This window comes from Arachis ipaensis, chromosome B7 (genome assembly GCF_059453495.1).
Source record: "Arachis ipaensis isolate K30076 ecotype BB chromosome B7, ASM5945349v1, whole genome shotgun sequence".
Taxonomy (NCBI): domain Eukaryota; kingdom Viridiplantae; phylum Streptophyta; class Magnoliopsida; order Fabales; family Fabaceae; genus Arachis; species Arachis ipaensis.
The window spans coordinates 12,283,553-12,309,438 of NC_142442.1; the positions used below are offsets into that span (position 1 = coordinate 12,283,553).

The 25,886-nt window shown below is 41.5% G+C and overlaps 1 protein-coding gene and 2 pseudogenes across 3 annotated transcripts; 1 reads left to right on the forward strand and 2 right to left on the reverse strand.

Moving 5' to 3' along the window:
* Positions 1–301: 301 nt before the first annotated feature.
* Positions 302–2,760, reverse strand: LOC148550356 (uncharacterized; annotated as a pseudogene). The gene is made up of 6 exons (XR_015892415.1): positions 2,510–2,760; positions 2,352–2,422; positions 1,912–2,082; positions 1,438–1,536; positions 1,076–1,179; positions 302–957 (listed from the first exon to the last, which is right to left on the reverse strand). The product of XR_015892415.1 is annotated as an uncharacterized LOC148550356 (transcript).
* Positions 2,761–3,596: 836 nt separating this feature from the next.
* LOC107609195 (large ribosomal subunit protein uL3m-like) lies at positions 3,597–6,181 on the reverse strand (annotated as a pseudogene). The gene is made up of 6 exons (XR_015892196.1): positions 5,798–6,181; positions 5,274–5,483; positions 4,709–4,813; positions 4,407–4,520; positions 3,869–3,971; positions 3,597–3,779 (listed from the first exon to the last, which is right to left on the reverse strand). The product of XR_015892196.1 is annotated as a large ribosomal subunit protein uL3m-like (transcript).
* Positions 6,182–22,612: 16,431 nt separating this feature from the next.
* LOC148550357 (uncharacterized) lies at positions 22,613–23,272 on the forward strand. The gene has a single exon (XM_088493178.1). The coding sequence runs from the start codon at positions 22,613–22,615 to the stop codon at positions 23,270–23,272; it is 660 nt and encodes a 219-aa protein (XP_088349304.1).
* Positions 23,273–25,886: the final 2,614 nt, after the last annotated feature.

Sequence of the window (25,886 nt, forward strand, 5' to 3'; positions counted from 1 at the left end):
CCTTTGTTGAGTTTACGGAAATATACAACATAAAAGTTCACAAGGGACAATCCACATAGTACATTCTTTTAGAGACAAACAATCCCGAACATGATACTACTCATCACCATAAAAGAGGGTAAGAAATCTTTGAATATGTAGTGATACAAGTATATGTTTTCTAACGAGTTGGCATGTATAGATGGGGGAACCCCACTCTGCATAAAGTAGAAAATTGGAAATAAACCAACTGTACTTACAACATTTTTTGTATAAACTATTCACAAACCAATGACAATGCAAACTAACAAAATACAAATCCAGAAACGACCCAAAAAGTACATACCAATTCTCCACGCTGGTCTAAAGCTTCAAGATAACAGGTATATCTAAATCCAATTTGTTGAGGGGAGAGCTGACGGAAAGAATAATCTCTCTTATTATAGAAGACGGTTGGATAACACTATTGCTGCTTATAGTATCCACCTTGATGAGGTGGAGGGTATGGAGATGGAACGGTATATGGAGGCCTGGGAACAAAACCAGGTTGCTGAGCCGGGCATTATAGTATGGACCACGCCATCTAGGATATGCAGGTTGGCCATACTCTGCTGGTGCCTGCTGATGAACCTGATGGGGTTGGTATGGAGCGGCAGATGTTGGTGGAATGTGGTATGGAGGTGGAGGCTGATGCGCTGCTGAACCATATGAGGGAGGGGGATGTCCGTAGGAAGAAACCGGAGGCTGCTCAGGTGGTTGATAATAAGGTGTTTGGGGATGAGGATCTGTTTGTTGTGTACTGGGTCTTTGGTTTTGGCTTCCAACTGGTGGGTAGCTACTACTAAAAGCACCTGAGTTTTTATCTTGGAAACTCAGACCAGCCACTTGTCTTTGAACATCTTCAATCATTTCTCTGCACTGGATGTTCCTTGTCATTACGAAGTCATTGCTCTGCTGCTTTACATTTGTGATCGCATCCTATCGAACAGAAATTTGCATAAATAGCAAGTACTTGTTTTCAACCATATATTTAATCATACTCAGATAATTTCTTGCATAATAGAATTCAATCAACACATAGTTGATAAGTTCTAACCTGCAGATTAACATAGAATTTTAACCCTTCATTAATGTTGTCTTTTATCTCTCGAAACTTGGCTATGGCAGCTTCAATCTGCTTATAGCATTTTTCACGTGAAGCTGAGATATTATAAGGAAACCATGAAAAGATCAACCATCAGACAAGTAGGGTGACTACACCAAAAAAAAAAAAAAAAAGAAAGGGTAGCATTCTGTATGAAATAATAAGAGCCATTTCAACTATTACCACTGAAATAGAAAAGAAGGTCCATTAATTAATGCATCAGTTTAAACAATTTTATGTTGCTGGTTAATATTCAGTTTTGTGTACATTAAAATCAGATTCAATATTGAGGAGAACAACCAAATACGATATACCTTTATAGTCTTCAAGATTGAAGAGAGCCGAGAATTCATCATTCTGAGCCTGTAAACAGAAGCAAACGGTTGTTAGAATCACATGATTGAAGATTGTTGCTTGCTCACAATAATCAATGTAGTAAGTAAAAAAGGAACCCCAGAAAATTTTTGTATTAAAAAAAAACCACCAAGACAGTTTGGGAAATATTTCTCTTAGAAAGTTCTAATATGCATCAATTCTTTTTAAGCGAGTGCACATAATGCACTTTAATCTGTAAATTGTACCTCTACACTTTGGATGATCAAATTCCTTAAATTTTACCAGGCAGCAAGTTTGTTGTTGAATCCAGTTTTGGTTACTATACAATCTCTTGTCATTTGATAAAATGTTTGATTACATTCTCATTACAATAGAAAGAGACTTTGTTGTCTATGTTATTGATTGTGTTATTGTGATGAATGGAAAGGGACAAAAGAAATTTAGAGTCTAACCGTATGCTGGAGGGTTGGCAATTATTGCATCTGCGTTAAATGCAACATGAGTATCTGGATCAGCACTGTTGCAAGCTGGAAGCAAAGAGTTGATAATAGCCTTTATCTGATTTCTTTGTTTATGAATTTCTGAGCGGCCTGATGGCAAGAAGCCTTTATTCTTGACCATATCTGAAGAAAGCATATAAATAAACATATTAATATATGAAAGCATGAGCAAGGAGAAGAAATCTTTTTGATATGGCTACTTGTATATGGTCATGCATTCAAAAGAATAAAAGCAACATTCCTCTAGTAAAACCTAATTGAGGATCTGAAGCAACATTCCTCTAGTAAAAGCAACATTCCTCTAGCAAAAGAATAAAAGCAATTATTCTTATAGTATATTTCAGGCAGATTGATTGCAGACTTTGGAAGTTCTAAAGGATGCCAAAACCAACCAGGTCTGATTGAGACATCACAGAGGGCAGGTACCCACTCGTGACCAGCCGGATCTCCCTCGGCCGCATATCTGTTAGAAACAAAGAAAACATTGAACAATTTGAGATAAGGCATAACAAAGCATAGAGCTTAAAGCGTAGGAATTTAAGTAACCCACCGAGGATCATTGTAAATGCCACCAATTGGAGTGAGAGTGGAGTTGTAAATAGACCAACAAGTAGAGGCACCAAGACCAAGTTCATTCCCAACCCACCTAGTGTCAGGACCAGCATCAGAAAATATAATGGCGGCGGGCTGAAGCTGGTGAATGAGAGAGAACCAAGTGTGAAAGAAATACTCCATGTCCTTCTCCCCTTCTCCTTTTGCACCATCCAAAAATACGTCTTTTATCTCTCCATATCTCTCCATATTACTCCATTGTTAAAGAAATACTCCATACCCCTTCTCTGCCAAGGCCTTGCTCATAACCTTAACAATGATTCCCTCACGCAACCAATAGTCTTTTATCAATTTCTATTTGAATCAAACATTAACAGAGAACTAATATCATGAAAAATAAAACATGATAAGAGAAAATAGACAACATCAACATGAACCTGAAACTACAAGTAACATGGACACAAAAACTAGTAGTGGCTATATCCTATCTCAATGACCAAGAACATTCTCAAATTAAATGCAATGAGTATCATATTAAACTCATATGAGAAGTAACAAATTCTGTTCTAGTTCATGAACATTTTATAGTTTTACTAAGATATGCTAGGTAGCTCAGGCCAAATAATAAACAGTAGAAGACATTGGTATGGTAAAAAAGGAGGTGAAAGCAGTAAGTTAATCTTACAAGAATGTCTTGACCGATCCAAGCAAACGAAGCATGACGATAAACTGCCCATATCACAGCGGACACTATGCAAAAGGGGGTAATGGCAAATGTCAGATATGACCGTCGAAGTCTAAGGTTTTTTTCTTGGTTGAGCTTCTGCTCTCTGAACTCGAAAGAAGGAAACTGGAATGGAGATGGGTTTTTCTTCTGAGCAGTCTGAGAAGAGGGGGGCAGAATCGTGACGGAGACAGAGGCCAGGCGACGAACACAACTCAGAAGACGGTGGTGGGTTGGAAGAATCTGCGACGACCAGACGAAGACGATGGTGACTGAGCGCCCGACGGACGGTGGCAGGAGCGCAATGGAGCAGATGAATACCAGAAACTGACGCGCCGAGCTCGAGGAAGAAGAAGCTGCGATTCTTGAAGGAGGAAGAAGCACGGACGACCAGACGACGATGGTAGTGCCTGAGAGCGACGGACGGCGGCAGTCCTTGCGGCGGTGGTGGAGAAGCTAGGGTTTCCTGTTTCAACTTCCTTTTTTTATTTGGGGAGAAGCTGTTAAGATATGGTATTCAAAGGGTATTTTTGATTTTCTGCCACTGAGAAACAGAAATTACTATATGCTTCACAATGAGGTGAAAAATGCAGTATACTGCTGGCATGATACAGGCAGAAAATCAAGACTCACAATTCCCAAGTCCATCCCAGCCTTTGTTGATGATTCCTCTCTGCCCGGTTTTATCCAGAGCTTCAATTATAATTTTTGTCATTTTGTCTGGTTGCTCTAGAGGCTGCTCAAAATAAGATTAAAAAAGAAAAAGAAATTACATTAGAATGGGTTTGCAGACATTTTAGTAGTGGCAAATATTTTGACAGTTAACTAGATCAAGTGTAGAATGACAACATAGAAAAAAAAGAGTAGCTCAGCGGTTGTCTATATCTGCTTTCACTATTGCCAAGCATTTAGCTTCTAGGGCCATCCTTTCCTGATGTTTTGCCATCCAAATAAGATTAATCCTTATACACCACTTGTTGCAAGAATGCTTTTGGCTCATTAAAAATTTCATGATAGTCTATACTATGAATGTGATGTGAATTAGAGGACACCAACTCTAAAAAATTTAGAGCAATCATGCACAAATGACAGATGTGTACATCAGATATTTTATGCTATTTAGCTCTATTCACACTTCACTGTGAATAACCAAAAAGTATTAAGAATCTACCTGGCCTTTCACCCACATTAAATTCCTTGCTGGACAAATTTTGTAGACCCACACATTTTTAACTGTTCTTTGCTCCCCACCCATGCGTCCAGGCATCTTTTTACCTTTAAACACCTGAAATGTGATGGTAAAAACAATTATTTAGAATGATAAATTAATAACAATAAGCAAAGAACATTCTTCCAAATAAAATCAGTTTATTCATGGAATAAAAAAAATATTATCACATATGAACATGAAAAAACAGAAAGCTGTGTAGTAAGAAAGCATAAAAATGATCAGTTTACAGAATTCTGACTTACCTTTCCAGGAGCGTCCCTTTGACCTGTAGAACCAATGCTTCGATGTGATAATGATGCACCATGGGATGCAAGCATTCCCTTAAATCCATGCCGCTTCATTCCACCCTGGTAAAAAATGAAAAATGGAAATTGAAAATCATATAACTAAGAGATTAAGGTCTATAAGACCAGTAGCAAACAACTGTCCCCTTTGAGTACAAAGAAGGATTCAACACACAAAGGACTATGCACATACATATCCAATGAATAAATAATATAAAAACAGCAAAAGGAGAACTACAAAGACCCTTGTTTCAAGATTTGTTGGATTTATTAACTTATTCTTGCAACTTCAGGACTTAGATAATTGGTAGCATCAAAATCAATATTTGAGCTTAATTACAATTTGCTATAAGAACTTTCACCATTTTTTAACCAATTGACAATTGGAGGAATGGTAAAAGCATTACTAAAAACAAAAAACAATAAAAAAAGATGCCATGCACTATCCTATCATTGCATGAGAATAAATCCAATCACACTATACATATGAGCAGTATTTAACATTAAGATAAGAGATAATCACCTGAAAACCTTTTCCTTTTGTGATTCCCGTTATATCAACATACTGGCCTGGCACAAAATGACGAACATTAAGCGAAGTACCAACAGGAAGAAGTGCATCCTCTGTCACCGGAAAGTCCCTTAGCTTCCTCTTCATCGGAACTCCTTAAGCCCGAAAATGACCCACTTCAGGCTTGGTCAAATGCTTTTCCTTCTTCTGCCCACAACCAATCTAACTAGAAACAAAGCAGCCAAAAACTTTATAATTAGATAACACAAACTTAACCCTCATGCAACTTGCCAAGACAAAAGAATACTACTCCAGTGAGAAAAATAAAATCATACATTGAATTTCTGCGAGTTTGAGCTAAATTAACAATCAGGACATCGTCCTTTATTTACACTCTACTCTTCCCTTTGGTGTAAATGACTCTAACCTCAAAATCAAGAACAAAATAATATATGATCTAAACTTTTTACAAGCAGAAACCACCAAAGGAATGCAATTTTGTTTTTAACACACAAAAAAATGACAATGCTACGCACCTGGAGGGCAAAGATTCCTTCCTTCTCAGGAGTCTTAACCTGAGAAACGATATTATCATCGACCCAAAGTACGGTTATTGGAATTCTAGCGCCCCATTTATCCCAGAGTGCACTCATACCACACTTGAGGGCTATAATCCCGGTTCGTTTGGAATTTGGGGTCATCACCCCTGGCTTCGCATCGATAATCCAAGACTCAGGGACGGCATCGGAGCTGAATCCCCTCAGAAATCGAACAGGGAATGGTGCCGCCGCCGCCACCGCCGCCGCATCGGTTGCGAAGAATTGAAGACGAGAAACGAGGCCTCTCGAAAGGGCCAGCATCGCAGAGCTGCATAGGAAAAATAGAGAAAAACCAAATTCAGAAGTTTAGCTTAGATAAGACGAAGAACAATTTGGATTTTTTGTTTTTTTAATATGTTTAATATAGATAAAGAATAATTTTGGTTTTTTGTTTTTTTAATATGTTTTTGTTTTATTGTTTCAATTATTTGAAACTATAGAATTAGGATTAATTGAATTTTAAAATTTGATTAATTTAAAAGAGTATTTTTGTCTAATCAAATAAAAGAAGGATATTTAAATTTTTTTATAAAATTAAATAAATAAATATTTTTTATGATAAATATTGAACAAGAATAATTGTTATTTAGAGAGCCCCAAAAATCTTGCCACACTGGTCATATAATCTAAATTTCATTGACATTTTGGATAAAAAATAAAAAAGAATTTTTAGAATTTCATTGTCAAATGATTTTCTTTTTCTTTTATCTACACATGAGGATGTTGTGTGGAAGGAAAGAAATAGAAAGGAAAGAAATAGAAAGGAAAGAAAAGAAATGAAAGAAATTGAGTGGATTTTTATTTTCTTTAGATGTGTTTGGATGAAAGGAAAATAAGAAGGAAAGAAATGTTATAAAAAGACAATTTTATTCTTATATTATAAAATACATTGAAAAAAATGAAAGGGTAATATTGGAAGTTGTGAGAGAAAATAAGTTTTCCCTTCCTTTTCTTTCCAACATTGGAGAGAAAAAAAATTGATGGGTCCACCAATTTTTTTCCACCCCTTTTATTTCCTCTTCAATTTCTCTTCATAACCAAACAATGAAAAATGATCATTTTCCTTCCTCTTTTCTTTCCTCCCTTTTCTTTTCTTCCATTTTCTCTTCAAACAAACATAGTGTAAGTACTTGCTATACTTGAAATGATTAGAGCAGCATAGATTCCCATGAAACTTTGTTTTTCTAGGTTGATTAGTCATCAGTTAGTTTACTTTTAATTAGGAAATCTTTTTTTGTTTTACTTGGTAGAGGTGCACATGAGTCGGGTGAAGCTGGGTTTGATGTGATTCAGATCTGATCCGAAATATACACCGGGTCTATTTATTAGATCCGAACCCGACCCTAAACCCGATGAAACCAATACACTTTCGGACCATAATTATATCGGGTAAAAATCGGGCCGTTAACATTATATTACGTTGATACTTTTTTGTAAGCTAGCATGTAAAAATATCCAAATTTCTAAAACTACAACCATTATTTAACATGGTAAAATTCACTTAAAAAAATATAACAAGAACCAACCCTTCTTCAAAATTAAAGCATAACCACAATCAATACTAAAGCATAACCATAATCAATACTAATATTGTCTAATAATACCAAATATTTAAATCAATACAAATAACACAATATTATGCATTAGTCTAAAGTCTTATGCATTCTAAAAATAAAACATTAACTTATAGTCTTATAATGACTAATAACACAAAATATTAAGGTTTACAATACTTAAATTCCACATAAGAATAGTCATGATCCATCATTAATAACACAAAATATTAATTGTGTATGATGACCGGGCCACCGGGCCGACTTCGGGTGACCCGAGCTATAGTCCGGACCTGACCCGAAATAATGACCGGGTCTATTTTTAAGACTCTTACCCGACCCTAAACTCGATGAAATCACACCAAATTAGCTCCTAAAGTGTTCGAGACCGGGCCGGACCTTCGGGCCAGGTCGGGTCATGTGCACCCCTATTACTTGGCCAAGTACAAAAAAACTTTATTTACACCATAATATAAGACCCGTTGGAACCTCTTAGTGCTTTTAGCATTGTGTTTTTTTTTTTTTTTGCATGAAATCATGAGGATTTTTTTTAGAGTTTAATTTTGATGATTTTACACAATTGTACAATCACATTCGTTCTTTTGGACGATTATTCACGCGATCAATGTAAAAGATAGTTATTTTTGCTAATGTATTATTACATAATTGAATGCACGTATAAAACTACTTTATACTGACAGTACATTAAAATTAAATTCTTAGTTTAATTTTAATCTTAAACATAAATATTTATATACAAACTAAGTTTTAAGAATTATAATAAGTGACTGAAGGTTGTAGAAGACTTAGAGAAGGGGGGTTGAATCTATGACATTCTTTTACTTTAATGAAATAACCCTTTTAAAACAAACTTGCAATCTGAATCTGTTTGAACTCAGCAGCGGAAAATTTATGAGACAATTTCATTTTGTCTCATGAATATCAGAAAACAGAACAGAGCAGGAAAGAGAGAAGCTGACACCATCATGTATCCTGGTTCGGTTGCTTTGTGCAATGCAATCTACGTCCAGTCTCCACCACAACAGTGGTGGAATTTCCACTATAGTTAAAGTATTACATACACTAATTCCACATGATTGACACAATCCTTTCACACTCAAGTTCTAACTTAACTTGACTTGGTTATGCTAATACCGAACTCTTTACTCTTAGTGCTAACCTAACTAAGAAAGGGATACCTCACTAGTACAAGATACAAGACGCAGATTTAACCTAAAGAAATCTGAAATAACTCTAGGCTTTTCACTCATGTGTATCTTTCTGCCTTTTTCCACTCTTAGCCTCTTTCAATGACTCTCTCATTCAGCCTTTTACCTCAAGAAATTACAGAAAGATAAACATTAAAAAGAAAATTACAATCTATAAAACATGAAGGAGATTGATGCTTCAATAGCCTCTTTGCTATGTGATAAACCAGATTTGCTAGCCTCTGATTCAGTTCTTCATTCTAGCGGAATGCTCCTTTGACTAGGAAGCACTGTTCAAGTAGATGAACTTCTTCAGAGAGCTCTTCTCAGAACATACACCTCAAGAACACTGGTTATCTCTCCTTGGCTTCTGAATGATGAAAATAATTTTTTTTGTATCTCCTTGCATGTTGCTGAGTTGCTCTCTCCTAGGTCAACCCTTGAGCTGTGTGCTTCACCAACTCACTTTTTCACTGTCTTCCATTTTTCCTCAGATTAGGAACTTTGGTTTTGACCTCCTTTGTTGACCGAAAGCCATAGGGCAGCAGAAACAAATATTTTCAATGGTAAACCCAGATCTTAGCCATTAAAACACTACTTGGTCCCCAAGACACACTTTATGACCGTAGATGCACAGCAGTGTAGAACAGAGATCATCTTTCTCAAGTATCCCATTTCGGACTGGCAGAGAGTTGGAAAGAGGAGAAGAAAGCAATATGCATGCAAGAGGAAATATGTTACCTTTGACCTCTACCTTAGCTTGATTTGGTTTGATTTGGTTTATTAGACCTCAACTTTTCTTGCTTAACCTTCTCTTTCTTTCTTCTTCTATGAATAGCTTAGGAACTAAGCTCTCTCTCACTTCTCTGATTTCTGACCAAGAAGGAAAAGGTGAACGTTGCTTTTGGTGAAAGCAAATGGGAGGGAATTGCTTGCTGTCGGACTTAGAACAGATCTATTCATTTAGCCCGTTGATTTCTTTGCTTTGTTTTCTTTGGGCTTCCTTTGGATTATCAACCCACCAGCCTTATTTTTGTTTTCCATCCAATTTGGGCTGCTGTTATATATTAAATTTTTTGTCTGCATCACTAAACCCAAATAATAAAAAACTAATTGGATAATTAGCCCAAGAATCTAATGTTTGTCATCATTGTTTATATTAGTTAATTTCTTAACTCAACAATCTCCCCCTTGATGACAAACATAATTAAACATTACCAAAGGAATCGAATTTTAGTAAAGTTAAGAAACTTCCCTTTGAATGATGTTGCTTGCTTTTGTGTTGCTCCCCTTTTCCTTTTCAAGAGTAGCTCCCCCTAGATTTATACTCTTCTTTTTGTTCCTGTTTATATTATACTTATAGAGAGCACAATAAAGAGCTGCATATAATTCAACTTTGACTAAGGGAGCTTAAACAACTAGCAACACCAAACCAGCCCAATATTCAACATGTCATAAAAAGCAAGTTCCAGTTTTCATGCACAAAAAATCACAGCAGTAGCAAAATTTGCAAATCAAATTTTCATGCCAACAACATTATAGCAGCCGCAATCAACATTCCAAAAAATAATCAAAGATTCACAATCCTGCTACTCATGCGCTATTACTCCCCCCTTTTGTCATCAAGGGTGGAAAATAGGCAAATTCAAGTAAAAATTGCACATATAACCTGCAAAAAAAGTGTTAATGCACACTCTAAATCACCAAATTAATTTAAAATAAATGCAGTAGTAGTTAAAGTATTACAGTCATCCCAAATGACAGAAAGTAGTTCAAAAAACACAAGAGAAACAGTTTTCATGAGACAAAAAGTGGGGAGATAGCAGCATTTTCATGAGACAAATCTAGGCATCTGAACCAATCCCTTCCGAATCAGCTTCCTCTTCAGCACCAGTGGCATGATCTTCATCTTGCTGAAGATTATCAATGAACTTCATGAATACAGCCACTCTATCCCTTGATTCTCAGAGGAAATTCTCATGCTTGCTTGCTAGCTTCCTTTGTTCCTTACTCATGGCAATCATATGATTGGATTGGGAGACAAACTCTTGGACCACATCTCTAACAACATTAAACAGAGCAGATTTTTGTCCAGTGGAGATGGAGGTGCCCTCGGTGGAAGGTGGAGAAGATTCCTCAGGAATGAACTCATCATCCTCATCATCTAGAACCACCATCTCAGAACGAGTAGGTCCTTTATGCTGTTTCACTAAACCACCCCCTTTTAGATATGAATGTCTGTTTTCATAATCCTCATTGGACAAGTCAACACCAAAATACTCAAAAATACAAGTTAGAAACATGCCATAAGTAAGGGCTTTGTCTTTCTCATTTCTAACAGAGTCAAACATGTATCTAACCATCAAATAAGCAAAAGAAATTTCTGTTTTAGTGAGCAGGGCATACAAAACAAGAGTGTCAGTATAAGATACCCTTTGATATGAACCACTTTGAGGAAGTATGATGTGGTTGACAATTTGGTGCAACTGAGCACGTTCATATCCTAGGGCTTTGTGAGTGGGGGTAATGCCATCAATCAAGGAAACATGTTCACAAATATGAGGCAAAGCATCATTAAAAGAGATGCCAACTCCTTCATCCCACTTAACAGAAGTATAAGCACAAGCCCCAACATCAGTATATTTTAATGAATCACTGATTGTTTCATTATTTAAAATAATGTCTTGGCCCTTGACATAAGAATGCACACTGCCGTCATGATATGTCATGTTAGCATAAAACTCTTTGACCAAAAGTGGGTAAACAGGCTTTTTGATGTTAAAAAAATGATTCCATTCCAGAAATTCTAAATTTTCAACAAAAAGAAAACCTTTCTTTTTCAATTTGGTAAATCATCAAGAAAAGAGGGACACATGGTACGGTACTTAATAACTCCTTCATAAAAGTCATTATTCATGGCAGACCTAAATCTATAAGGGTTACAGTTGGAGTGAGATGTCATGAAATGGGATTTATGTGCAAAGGGATCAATGTCTGGTTCTCTAACTGATTTAAGAGGGAGCCGATGTTTATCTCTTTGAGAACGCAAGGGAACAGACCTTGTCTTAGGTTGAGTGGGCTCAGAGGTAGGTTCGGTAGCAGCTGGGTGTTTCCCCTTTGATGAACTTGGCTTTGACGAACCAGGTTTGGATGGAGGTTCCTTCGGAGGTGCCGTCGGCTTGGCTGAAGGTGGAAACCTTGAGGGATTTTTAGTGCGAGCCATGGGATCTGAACGAGGAGATGAAGTTGGAGAAGAAGGAGAAGTAGTGAAGGTTCGGTCCTGAAAACGAGTGGAGGGTTTTTGCTTTGCAGGAAGCTTGAATATCTTTTCTCGTGGTGGCTTTTGAGAAACAGTTTTCTTCCTCATTTGGTTGGTTTCTGATTTTTGAAGGAAGAGATGCAGTAAAGATAGTGAGGAGAAACTGAAGGGTTGGAGGAGTTATGGAGGGAGAAGAAGAAGTATTGGTAACTGTTCCGAGGGTTACCTGAAACTGGAGGTCGATCTCGGATGAGATCTTCTGTACTGGTCGGAGATGACATGTCCGGCTGGCTGGTGGCGGCCGGAGCTGTTGTGTCCGACTTGTTAGACTTGCTGTACTGCTGATCCTTAGCCACCGGAGGGTGGGGGGTACCTGCAAGAGACTCCGATGCTTAAGTTAGCATGGGTATTAAGCAGGTTTATTGTAGAATCAGAGTATGAGTTATACCTGGGTGCTCCAGTGTATTTATAGTAGTGTGGAGTGACCTTTCTGGAGATAAGATAGTTATCTTATCTTATCTTATCTTTAAGTGAGGTCGTCTTATCTTCTGGGAAACCGCCTTTATCCTTCTAGGCTTTGGCTGCCTTTAGATTGGGCTGTGTCCCTCTATTTGGGCCCTTATTAGGCCTCTGTAGCGTTTTGGCCGAGCTCTTTGTGAAGAGGTCGGTCATTGGCCGAGCTCTTTGGGAAGAGGTCGGATAGTCTGACCTGAAGAGGTCGGTCGGCTTGTCGCTAAAGATCCCAGGTCGGACATCTTGACCCAGGGTATGAACAGTGCCCCTGCTTGAGTTCGATCTTTTCGTGAGATCGAGCTTCGATCTCTTTGGAAGTCATGCTCAAGCATCTGTCTGGCTTGTTTCTTCATTGCTTTGCAATTCTGGCAGATTTTCTAGAGGTTTGGTACTTCACAGTCCATCCTCTTTTGAGTGGTAGTGTGGGTTTTCTACCCTTGCCTTCTGGATCACGCCTTGCTTTAAGTTTGTGTTGACATCCCTCTGCTTTGGCGAAGTTATCCTTGCGGCTTGATATCCAGGCTTTTAGTGACTTGTCTGATGACTTTTTAGTGTTCTTTATATAGAACCTTTTTTAGTCTCGGATGACGTTTGTAGCCTTGTTTGAGATTGTGCCTTCTTTGAGTGGAGTTGTATCCCTTTTAGCTAAGCACATTTGAGCCTTAAGTTGTTTCCCAACCTTTTGGCTTGTTCATTTTTGAGATCGTACTTGCGCCTCTTCTTAGCTGACGTCGACCTGTACGATTTTGCCCCTGCTTGAGTTCGGACCTTTCCGTGAGATCGTGATTTCAGAGCTTCGATCTTTTTGAGGAAGTCGTGCTCAAGCATCCTGACTTTGGTCGATCTTGAGTAGTTTCTCCTTGTGGGAGTCTGGTATTGCCCTTTTTAGTTTGTTGAGAGGTCTTTTCAGCCTTCTTCCGACTTGTTTGTCTTCACTGTTCGGGCTTTTTAGTCATAATCCAACAACTTTTTAGGTATAGTTCCTGATGGGAAACCTTTTATAGTCTGTTTGGATGACTTTTTAGCGCCGTTTTGATTTGTGCTTTTGCCTTTTGAGTAGTGTCTTTTTTCAAGACTTCATACCTTTTAGCAAAGCATTCGTAGCCTTCCTTTGGCCGTTTGTGAGATGTCTTTGTCCCCTTTGTGGATCTTTGTAGAGTGTCGGTATTTTGTTGTCCGACCTCTTTTGATCACTGCTGGTTTTGTCCACTTTCTGCTTGGTCGATGTGGTCCTTGGGGCTAACTTGTCCGACAACTTTTTACTGTTCTCGTAGAACACTTTTTAGTCATTCTGAACAATTTTGATAGCCTTGTCGTGGAGCCGTGGCTTTTTGGGCGAAGCTATGTCCCTTTTAGCGCACGCTTTTCGTTGGTCTGACACCTCGTGTCGATCCGAGCTGTAGCTTTCGCCGGTCCGACTTCTCTTATCGGTCCGATCTGTAGCTTTCGCCGGTCCGACTTCTTTTGTCGGTCCGATCTGTAGCTTTCATTGGTCCGACTTCTCTTGTCGGTCTAAGTTGTTTTTGTAATCCTCTTTCTTGGACCTTGGTCAGGTCTCTTTCAGGGATTACTTTTATAACTTGTTTTGTTTTTTGTAGGAGACCGACTTCGTCATGTCGATCTCTTCTAAGTTATTTTGTAATCCTCTTTCTTGGACCTTTGTCAGGTCTCTTTCAGGGATTACTTTTATAACTTGTTTTTTGTAGGAGGTCGACTTCTTTGCGTCGTCCTGTTTCTAAGTTATTTTTGTAGTCCTCTTTTTTGGACCTTTGTCAGGTCTCTTTCAGGGACTACTTTTATAACTTTTCATTTTGGGCCGACTTGTCATGTCGGGCCCTTCTAAGTTAAAGTAATACTCTTTAATAGGGTTGGCCAGACCTCTTTCCAGGGTTTACTTATAACTTGGGTTGGCTTGGTCCGACTTCTCAACGTCGGCCAGTCTTTAAGTTATTATTTTAGCAATCCGTAAGACCTCGTCAGGTTCTTTTTTAGATCACTTTCGATAACTTCATACATTATTCTGTGTTCATCTTTGCCGATTTGTAGAAAGTGGTTGGCATCTCTAGATCGTCTTTTGGGTGAATTGTGTTTTCACCTTTATCGGACGGTTTATCTTTATCGTGATTGTGCAGTGAATTTGTTTTTCACTTTCTGCCGATCTGTTGCTTTATAATCGGGCGATGAACTCTGCTTTCACTTTGTTGCCGACCTTGTCGAAATCGGGCGATGAATTCTGGTTTCATCTTTGCCGACTTTTATCGTGATCGGGCGGTGAATTTGGTTTTCACCCCGCCGACCTTATCGTGATCCGGCAGTGAAATTTGCGTTTCAGATTAATGCGTCTTGGTATAGTAGTGAATTTTATTTCACTTTGTCGAAATCGAACGATGAATTCGGTTTTCATTGTGGTCGGGCGGTGAAGTTGGTTTTCACCTTGCCGACATGTCGCTTTGTAATCGGATGATGAGTTTGGTTTTCATCTTGCCGACTTTGTCGTGATCGGGTGGTGAATTTGTTGTTCACCTTGCCGACCTGCCGTAGCCGGGCGTCTTGGTAGGAAACTTTTTAGGAATCTGCAATCTTTTAAACAATAAAATGAAGATAAGGGTGTGTACATATTAGTACTTACCTTTCTAGGTCGGGCAATCTTTTTGGATCTCGGCCTGGCGTCCTTTTTAGATTGCAGGCCTGCCATGACCTTGGTAGCTCTTGCCCTTCGAAGTTGGACACTTTGTAGCAACCTTTCCCCATTCTTCTGAACAACTTGGTATGGTCCTTTCTAGTTGGCTGCTAGCTTCTCTTCTCCTGACCGAACTATTTTGATGTCATTTCGGATTAGGATGAGATTGTTGTTGCTAGATTACCTTCCAATTGTATCTTGAGGCCATTTGACGTTTTAACGCCTCTTCCTTGATCCGACCTCGTTCTCGGGTTTCTGGAAGTAGGTCGAGTTATTCCTTTTGAAGTTGGGAGTTGGCCTCTTCACTGTAGTGGATCACTTTTGGCGATCCTTCTTTGACTTCCACTAGGATCATTGCCTCCATTCCGTATAGCTAATCAGAAAGGTGATTCCTTCGTGGTGAAGTGTGGAGTTGTCCGATATGCCCAGAGGACTTGTGGGAGCTCTTCTGGTGGGGCTATAGGGAAGTTGGCATGCTTTTGATGTAAAGCTTTGACTTTGTATTTGCTCCGAAGAACTTTGGTTCTTTCTGCAAAAAGTTTGCATCTTTGATCGTTTGTTGTCACTTTTCTTTTGTCATTCGCCTTTGAGAAGAATGTGTGCTTTGCTTTAGGGTTTGGTTGCTGTTCCTGTTTCTTTTCATCGTTGCCTGACTTCTTTTGTACAAAAGTTCTAGCTTTTGTTTTGACCTTTTGTTTGAGAGGTGTTCGGACTGTTTGGGTATAGATTGTTGACTTCTTTTCTCTGTGTTCTTGCCCTGTTGTTGCCTCCAAAGGGTGCCCCTGGACTTTCGTGTGAGTCCTGGGGTTTCCCTTTTACTGCCAAGTCTGTCACTTGATGTTTTGCTGTTATTGTCCGAGTTGTTTCCTTATTTGCCCGAGTTGTTTGGTAGTAGCCCATAGTCGACCTATGTCTTTTAGATGTCTACTAAGATCCCGGACAGCATGTCTGATTAGCTGGATTTCGTAGTTTTAATGCATGTTACTGTGGCTGACCCTGAGTACATCCCTTATACCGCCTTCGAGATCGATTTGTTGTGGTCTTGTAATGTAGCCTGGATGAGGCTTCTGTTATTGCCCCTTGGTTGGCTAGTTTTGAAAATGTATCAGCTCGGGCATTCTGCTCCTGAGGTATGTGTCAGACTTCATATCCCCGAATTGTTCGAGCTGTTGGTGCTGGCTGGTTTTGAAAATGCATCAGCTCGGGCATTCTATATGTCGGACTTCATTTTCCCCGATTTGTCCGAGCTGTTTTCTGTTTTTGTCCAGGGTCCCCCGAATTGTTTGAGATGTTCTCTGGTTTTGTCCAGGATCCCCCGAATTATCCAAGCTGTCCTCTGTAGGATTCTTCCAGCTAAGTTTGTTTTCTGTAGGATGCTTTTATGGGCTGGTTGGTCCGAACTCTGATAGTGTGAGCTTGAAAGTATGGGTGGAGTCGTTGAGAGGTGAGTATGTGGGCTTAGGCAAACTTTTTCTATCTTTTGATAGTTTAGTTCGGCCGCTTGTAGAGCTTTGCTGATGAAGTAGACGGGTTCTTACCCACTTCTGTCTTCTCTGACTAGTGCTGAGGCTATTGCCCGACTTCCCACTGCGAGGTATAATATGAGTTCTTCACTTTCCCATGGTCTGGAAAGAATGGGTGGTTGCCCCAAGAATTTTGAAATCTGGGAAGGCTTGTTCGCACTCCGTTGTCCTTTTCAACTCTTCTGACCTCTTTGGTGTGAGGTGGACGTTTAACTTGTCCGACCTCTTTGTTGTGAGGTGGACCTTCGACTCGCCCGACATCTTCGATGTGAGGTGGACCTTCAACTCGTCCGAACTCTTTGATGTGAGGCGGACCTTCAATTCATCCGACCTCTTTGTTGTAAGGTGGACCTTCAACTCGTCCGACCTCTTTGGTGTGAGGTGGATCTTCAACTCGTCCGACCTCTTTGGTGTGAGGTGGACCTTTAACTCATCCGACCTCTTTGATGTGAGGTTAGACCTTCAACTCGTCCGACCTCTTTGTTGTGAGGTGGACCTTCAACTCGTCCAACTTCTTTGTTGTGAGGTGGACCTTCAACTCGTCTGACCTCTTTGGTGTGAGGTGGACCTTCAACTTGCCCGACCTCTTTGGTGTGAGGTGGACTTTCAACTCGTCCGACTTCTTTGGTGTGAGGTGGACCTTTAACTCGTCCGACCTCTTTGGTGTGAGGTGGACGTTAACTCGTCCGACCTCTTTGATGTGAGGTGGACCTTCAACTCGTCCGAACTCTTTGGTGTGAGGTGGACCTTCAACTCGTCCGACCTCTTTGTTGTAAGGTGGACCTTTAACTCGTCCGACCTCTTTGGTGTGAGGTGGACGTTAACTCGTCCGACCTCTTTGGTGTGAGGTGGACGTTAACTCGTCCGATCTCTTTGATGTGAGGTGGACCTTCAACTCGTCCGAACTCTTTGGTGTGAGGTGGACCTTCAACTCGTCCGACCTCTTTGGTGTGCGGTGGACCTTTAACTCATCCGACCTCTTTGGTGTGAGGTGGATGTTAACTCGCCTGACCTCTTCGGTGTGAGGTGGACCTTCAACTCGTCCGATCTCTTTGGTGTGAGGTGGACCTTCAACTTGTCCGACCTCTTTTGTTTTTGATTGGGCGAGGTGGTGGGATCTTCTCCGTGTTGCATATTTCTCGGTAAACCTCCACAAAAGACACCCGAAGAGGGGTGTAATTGCGGTATTTTCTAGTCTTCCCGGGTTGATCTTCTTTTTTCTTGGACTCTTTATCCTTGTCCTGTGGTGGGTTAGGAGAATTCGGTTTCTGAGCTCTCTCCTAGTCGAGAGTTCTCCTCCATGTTGATGTGTTTCTTTGCCTGTTCCTGTACCTCGTTTAGAGATGTTGGGTACTTTTTGGATATTGAGTGGCTAAAAGGTCCTCCTCGTAGGCCATTGATGAAACCCAAGATATCTGCTTTTGTTGGCAGACTTTGTATGTCCAGGCACGCTTTGTTGAATCTTTCCATGTAGTTGCGAAGACTTTCCCGATCTCCTTGCTTGATCCCTAGCAAGCTTGGAGCGTGTTCGGCTTTATCCTTCTGGATGGAGAATAACGGATTGCATCTGAGGCCTTCGTGAGATACATCCTGCTTCTGGAATTTCTAAGATGATGGCTTGAATCTGATGTGCCGCCGTACGGGGTCATATCGGGAGCTTTGAAGTCCTTTGGGACTTTAGCTTTCATGATCTCTTTGGTGAATGGGTCTTGATATTTGTGGGGGATGTCTTCGTGACCGGATCGAGTTGTTTTGGCCTTGAGATCCGCTTCGAGTTTTAGGAGCTTGTCCTCTGACGTCGTCTTGTTTCTCTTCCGAAGGTCTCTTTCGGCTTCCCGTTGATGTTCAGCTTCTTGTTCCAGCTGTTTAAGGCAATTCTGTTGCTCACGGATAGCTTCCAAAATTTCTGTGTTTGGGGGTTGCTTATTTCCCCCGTTTTGAGGTGCGTCTTTGGAGGTGGTGTCCGTGTCTTTGTTTGGCGTTCGGTCCACCAAACTAGAGTTGTGATCGTTGTCATGGTTGTCCGCCATGGTGATGGGATGACTTCCAGGTTCCCCGGCAACGGCGCCAATGTTCCGAGGGTTACCTGAAACTGGAGGTCGATCTCGGATGAGATCTTCTGTACTGGTCGGAGATGACATGTCCGGCTGGCTGGTGGCGGCCGGAGCTGTTGTGTTCGACTTGTTAGACTTGCTGTACTGCTGATCCTTGGCCACCGGAGGGTGGGGGGTACCTGCAAGAGACTCCGATGCTTAAGTTAGCATGTGTATTAAGCAGGTTTATTGTAGAATCAGAGTATGAGTTATACCTGGGTGCTCCAGTGTATTTATAGTAGTGTGGAGTGACCTTTCTGGAGATAAGATAGTTATCTTATCTTATCTTATTTTTAAGTGAGGTCATCTTATCTTCTGGGAAACCGCCTTTATCCTTCTAGGCTTTGGCTGCCTTTAGATTGGGCTGTGTCCCTCTATTTGGGCCTTTATTGGGCCTCTGTAGCGTTTTGGCCGAGCTCTTTGTGAAGAGGTCGGTAATTGGCCGAGCTCTTTGGGAAGAGGTCGGATAGTCTGACCTGAAGAGGTCGGTCGGCTTGTCGCTAAAGATCCCAGGTCGGACATCTTGACCCAGGGTATGAACAGTGCCCCTGCTTGAGTTCGATCTTTTCGTGAGATCAAGCTTCGATCTCTTTGGAAGTCGTGCTCAAGCATTTGTCTGGCTTGTTTCTTCATTGCTTTGCAATTCTGGCAGATTTTCTAGAGGTTTGGTACTTCACAGTCCATCCTCTTTTGAGTGGTAGTGTGGGTTTTCTACCCTTGCCTTCTGGATCACGCCTTGCTTTAAGTTTGTGTTGACATCCCTCTGCTTTGGCGAAGTTATCCTTGTGGCTTGATATCCAGGCTTTTAGTGACTTGTCTGATGACTTTTTAGTGTTCTTTATATAGAACCTTTTTTAGTCTCGGATGACATTTGTAGCCCTGTTTGAGATTGTGCCTTCTTTGAGTGGAGTTGTATCCCTTTTAGCTAAGCACATTTGGGAAGAGGTCGGATAGTCTGACCTGAAGAGGTCGGTCGGCTTGTCGCTAAAGATCCCAGGTCGGACATCTTGACCCAGGGTATGAACAGTAACTGTTTCGAGGGTTACCTGAAACTATAGGTCGATCTCGGATGAGATCTTCGGTACTGGTCGGAGATGACGTGTCCGGCTGGTGGGTGGCGGCCGGAGCTGTCGTGTCCGACTTGTTGGACTGGATGCACTGCTGATCCTTTGGTCACCGGAGGGTGGGGGTACCTGCAAGAGACTCCGATGTTTAAGTTAGCATGTGTATTAAACAGGTTTTTAGTGGAATCAGAGTATGAGTTATACCTGGGTGCTCCAATGTATTTATAATGGTGTGATAGTGACCTTTTTAGATAAGATAAGTTAGTTATCTTATCTTATCTTATCTTATCTTATCTTTGGGTGAGGTCAGCTTATCTTCAACGGAACCGCCCTTCTCTCTGTAGGCTTGGACTGCCTTTGGATTGGGCTGTGTCCCTTTGTTTGGGCCCTTCGTTCGGCTTTACTGTCGATTTGGCTGAGCTCTTTGAGAAGAGGTCGGTTTGTCTGACCTGAAGAGGTCGGTCGCTTTGTTATTTGAACATCCCGGCTCGGATAGCTCGATCCAGGGTATGAACAGCGCCCCTGCTTGAGCTCGATCTTCTTTTTTGAGGTCGAGTCCTTTAGACTTTGGTCCTTCTCTAGTGAAGCCGAGTTCAAGCATTTTGTCGATTTTTTCCTTTGTAGAACCCTTTTTTTTTAATGTAGAACGTTTTTCCTCTATAAGCGCGCGCTTTTGTATTGGCGCTTTGTTCTAGGGAACGTGCGAGGGTTTAATACCTTCATCAATTGGTATTAATTGCCCCGTTTCACTTGGCTTTATTTTGAATTTTGCTTCATCAGAAAACGGTTTCTCTCCTTCACCTTTCTTTGTAACTTCTCCCTTCGTTCTCTCACCTTCTGCTTTTCGCCTACATTTTGCCTTTGTGGCGTCATTCAAAGATCCAGCGATTCCGTCTTTCCATTTTCAACCTTTTTGAGGCTCTGCTTTTTTCAGGTTGGTTCCATTTGCAATTTCTTCCCGTCTTTGTTGCTTTGTCTTTTAGTTTTGTGGTGAAGTTTTGATTTTGTTTAGAGAAAGTTTGGATCTTTTTGTTTTTACCGCGCTTGATTGCTGTTGTAATGTGTGTTCTGGGAGTTTCTTCGTCTTTTGCATGGACCTTTTTGCCTTTCCTGTTGTTTGATGCTTTTAGGGCTCTGCATGTTCTATTGTCGCTTCTGTCCGATACCCAGAAAAACTGCATCTTTGCTCACTTAATCGAAGATTGCTCCTTGGTTTTTGTTTGATTCTGAAAAAAGGTTGCGCCTTTGACGGTTTCCGCTTGGCGTGTTTGATGTTTGGCGATGCTTTTTGCTGATAGACTGTAAAAAGATAGTGACTTTGATGACTTTTGTGTTTTGTCTTTCTCCTATGAAAAATGTTTGTTGTTTGAAGTTTTCTTTTCTTGTTTAAGAGATGCCGGGACGTAAGCTGTAGATTTTTCCTAAAATATTGCTTTGTTACTGCCTCCAAAGGATGTCCCAGGGCTTTGGTTTTGAGTCTTGGGGTTTTCCTTTTCTGTTTGTTCTTCTGTATCATATTTAGTCGAGTTGTTTTGCCCCTCGTCCGAGATGTTTTTTAGTAATCCAATCTTCTTTTCTTATTGTAGGATTAGTTGGCTTTATGTCTTCTCGCAATAACATTGTATAGATGTCCTCTAAAGTTCCCGAGGGATGTCCGATTGGCTGGACTCCCTTGTCTTGATGTGTGTCTCTGTGGTGGACGCTGATTTTTGTGTAGAGCTGAGGAAACGTCATAAGATTTGTAGTGGCAGTGCTCGGGAGAGGGATTATGAGCTTGTAGCGCCCGACTCTGACGAGAGGGTTTGTTTTCCTACTTTTGTCGAGGGGGGGCGTCCCTTTTTCTATGCCTATGAATATTTCTTCAGCCAGTTGGACATTACTTTTCCTTTTACTGCTTTCGAGACCGACTTGTTGTGGTCGTGTAACATTGCCCCGTCCCAGCTTCATCCGAATTCTTGGGGTTTTATCAAGATTTTTCAGTTGCTTTGCCAAGAGTTAGGCATAACACCTTCTCATACTCTTTTCCTCTATCTTTTTGTTTCTGCCAAGCCTGGAGGTTCTTCCAAAAAGAAAGCTCTTTGGGTTTCTTTCATGTCGGCCCAGGGGCATAAAGTTTTTGCCATGTACGATGAGTCTTTTAAAGACTTTAAGAATTATTTCTTCTGAGTCCGTGCTGTTGAGGGGATCCGCCCCTTTTTTCTTGATGAGAATGACGAGCCTGCTTTCCCTCTAGAGTGGCAAAAGAATGTGAGAGTGTCTCGCTATACCTAGGAGATCCTTGATGAGGTTGAGCAGGCTTTTGTAGTTGTTCTTGAAGATTTGTGGGGGGAACCACCCCATCTGGATACAAAAAGATTTTTGAGTGATCCATCTTTGGTTCGAACTGCTTTGGGTACTGTCTGACTTGTTTCTGTACTTGTTTCTTAGTTTTGCTTCTTCTAGATGGTAACTCCTCACTATGGTTGATTCTGTATTTTCAGAGATGTCGAAAAACAATGATTCCATGAAGGCCTACAAAAAGGCAAAGAAGGCCGCTGCTGCTCAAAATATCTCGGCCAAGGTGGCGGGAGAGGGATCTTCTCAAGTTTCAGTGAAGCCGCCCATGCCGAGTTCTCCTGGGCCGAGGAAGGTGATTCCCACTCCTCTGGTTTGTCTGGCCGACCCTCCATAGTCTTCCGCTGCTGCTTCTGGTGCTCCTCCCAACAAGAAACAAAAAACAATTGAGCCTTTCAACCTTGATGCCCCTGATTTTGACGCGGTCGAGTTCGTAGATCAGCAGATCGGTCCTTACGGTGTCCTCCCTATGGATGATGTATCACTCCTTCGCACTTGGATTTTACAACTCGGAGTAGTGTAAAAATGGCACATATGGGAGCTGCCCTGCACCGAACTGCTCAAAATCTTCCTCTCCATGCCACCAAAGCTTTTATGGAGGAGGCAAAACAGGAGTTCGATCGGATGAAGGGCTTAAAGGAGGAGCTTGAGGTGAAGGTGGCCAAACTAGAGAAGGATCTGAAGAATGAGAAGGCGAGTTCCCTTGCTCTGGCGGCTTCTGTGCGGTTGGCCGAGGATACGGCATTGAGGCATAAAGACAGCTACGTCACATCCTATCGGGAGGGAATGCGCTTGAAAGAGGAGTTGGAGAATGTCCGAGCTGATTACTCCGAGCTCCAGGGTCATCTTGTTGGCACTGTGAATGCTGCTTACGAGAACCTGAAGGAGCAAGTTCGGATTATTGCTCCCGAGGCCGACCTTGCTCTTTTTAGCCTGGACAATGTTGTGAGGGACAGTAAGATTGTCCCTGATGACCAGGATGATGACGATGTCGAACCTCCCCCTGTGCCTTCTGCCAAAGTGTCAACTTCTACAGTTCCTCCAGTTGAGGTCGGTCATTCCGTTTCTTATCCGGACTGTCAGATCTTGAACCGGGATGATGGTACCGTGGATGCTGTGCCTCTTCAGACTCGCCCTCCTTCTCCCTGTACTGATGCTGCCGAGAAGGCTCCCGATCTTAGCTGATTTTTCTTGGATGTTTGTGTGGATAGCCCGACTTGTGGGCTTTTAAACTCTTTATTTTGTAATTCGAATATTTTGCTGACTGTTGATACTCCTTGCGGTTGCTTGTTTAGCAACTTTTTATTTTGAAAAAACAACAAGTAGCTCTCAAGCTTTGGGCCTGATCCTGAAGCTTGTTTATAATATTGTATTTTGTATCATGCTTGTTTGCACTTGTCTTGGTACCATTCTGGGTTTTGAGAATGCTGGAGCCTTGCTGCTCGACCTCTTTGGATTGCTTTGTACTTTGTAGCTTGGATCCTTCGAGGTTGTGGATGTGTAGGTCCAACTTGTATTTCGGTTTTTCTTGCTCTTACTTGTATTTATTCTGCGCAATTCATAACCGATTTCTTTATGTTGGTCCTCTTTCCAGTTATTTTTGTAATCCTCTTTTTTGGACCTTTGTCAGGTCTCTTTCAGGGATTACTTTTATAACTTATTTTTGTAGGAGACTGATGCATGAGCATCTTGTCTATCTTTTCCTAGTAAATTTGCATATAATTTGTTGAATTTAATTAAGAATTAATTATATTTTAGCCACTATGGATGCTATTTTGAGTTTTGTGCAATTTTATTTAATTTAGGTAGCATTCGGATGGATTTGAGGAAGTTTCTGCAGAGAAAGAGAAGAAGCCAAGGAGATGACCAGCGAATACCGACGCGGATGCATGGCTTACGCGACCGCGCGGAATGGAGGAAATCGCAATGACGCGATCGCGTGCCTGACGCGATCGCGTGGACTGGAATCTGCACAAATGACGCGAACGCGTGGACGACAATAGGGTGGATTGGTTCCCTTTTCCAAAGATTGTATGTAGTGACACGTATCCCAGTGGTTGTACTGGGGTATTTCCCAGTCCGAACAGGCTGTTCGGGTATGCTCTAAGCTCCTTTTCTTCTAAGCCGAGCTTGTCGAAGGCAGTTTTGAATAAGATGTCGGCGGAGCTCCCTTGGTCAATTAATGTGCGGTGGAGATTGGCGTTTGCCAGTATGATGGTGATGACCATGGGGTCGTCATGTCCTGAGATGATACCGGATGCGTCTTCTTTGGTGAACGTGATTGCAGGGATGTCGGGTGCTTCTTCCTTCCCTTCGACATGATATACTTCCTTTAGATATCTTTTGCGAGATGATTTGGAGATTCCTCCTCCTGCAAATCCGCCGTGTATCATGTGGACGTGTCTTTCTGGTGTACGAGGTGATCGCTTAGCTCGTCCGACATCTTCATCCCTTCGTCTCTTTCTTTGCTCATCATCTCGGGTGGCCAGAAACCGATCTAGTTTTCCTTCTCTCACCAATTTTTCTATGACATTTTTTAGGTCAAAGCATTCGTTGGTGGAGTGCCCACGGACTCGATGGTATTCACAATATTCATTCCAGTTTCCTCCTCCTCTTTTGCCTTTGAGGGGTCAGGCTGGGGGTATTTTTTCCGTATGGCAGACTTCTTTGTAGACATCTACCAGAGATACCCTAAGAGGGGTGTAATTATGATATTTTTTATTTTCTCCCCTTGTCAATCTTCCTTCTTTTTGGACTCTTTATCTTTATCTCGGTAGGGGAATCCGGATTTTGAGGTTTCTCCCAACCGAGAGTTTTCTTCCATGTTGATGTATTTCTCCGCTCGCTCCTGCACTTCTTCTAGAGATGTAGGGTATTTCTTTGATATAGATTGACTAAAAGGTCCCTCTCGTAGGCCATTGATGAGGCCCATGATGGCGGCCTCTGTTGGCAAGCTTTGTATGTCCAGGCATGTTTTGTTGAATCTTTCCATGTAGTTGCGAAGACTTTCCCGATTTCCTTGCTTGATCCCTAGTAGGCTGGGGGCGTGCTTAGCCTTGTCTTTTTGGATGGAAAACCTGGCCAGGAAATTTTTGGCCAGGTCGTCAAAGCTTGAGATGGACTTTGGAGGTAGGTTGTCGAACCATCTGATTGCTGTCTTTGTGAGAGTTGTTGGAAAAGCTTTGCAGCGAACGGCATCTGAGGCGTCGGTGAGGTACATTCTGCTTCTGAAGTTTCTGAGGTGATGGTTGGGATCTGTAGTGCCATCATACAAAGTCATATCCGGGAGTTTGAAGTCTTTAGGAATTTTGGTTTTCATGATTTCCCTAGTGAATGGATCTTGATCTTTGCATGAATTCTCCTCAAGAGTGGTCCGAGTAGCTTTTTCTTTGAGATCGGCTTCGAGTTGTAAGAGTTTATCTTCTAATTCTCGACGCCGCCTTACCTCTCTTTGTAAATCCTTTCCGACTTCTCGTTGTTGCTGGGTTTCTTTTTCAAGTTGCTTTAAACGGTCTTGAAGCGCTTCTATTACCCCCGGATTTGATGATTTTTGTCCCCGTTCAATTCCGGAGTATCTTTTAGCGTAGTGTCTGCATTCTTGTGCGGCGTTCTATCTTCCAGACCTGAATCGTGGTCATTGTCATGGTCGTCCGCCATGGTGATGGGATGACTTCCAGGTTCCCCGGCAACGGCGCCAATGTTTCGAGGGTTACCTGAAACTGTAGGTCGATCTCGGATGAGATCTTCGGTACTGGTCGGAGATGACGTGTCCGGCTGGTGGGTGGCGGCCGGAGCTGTC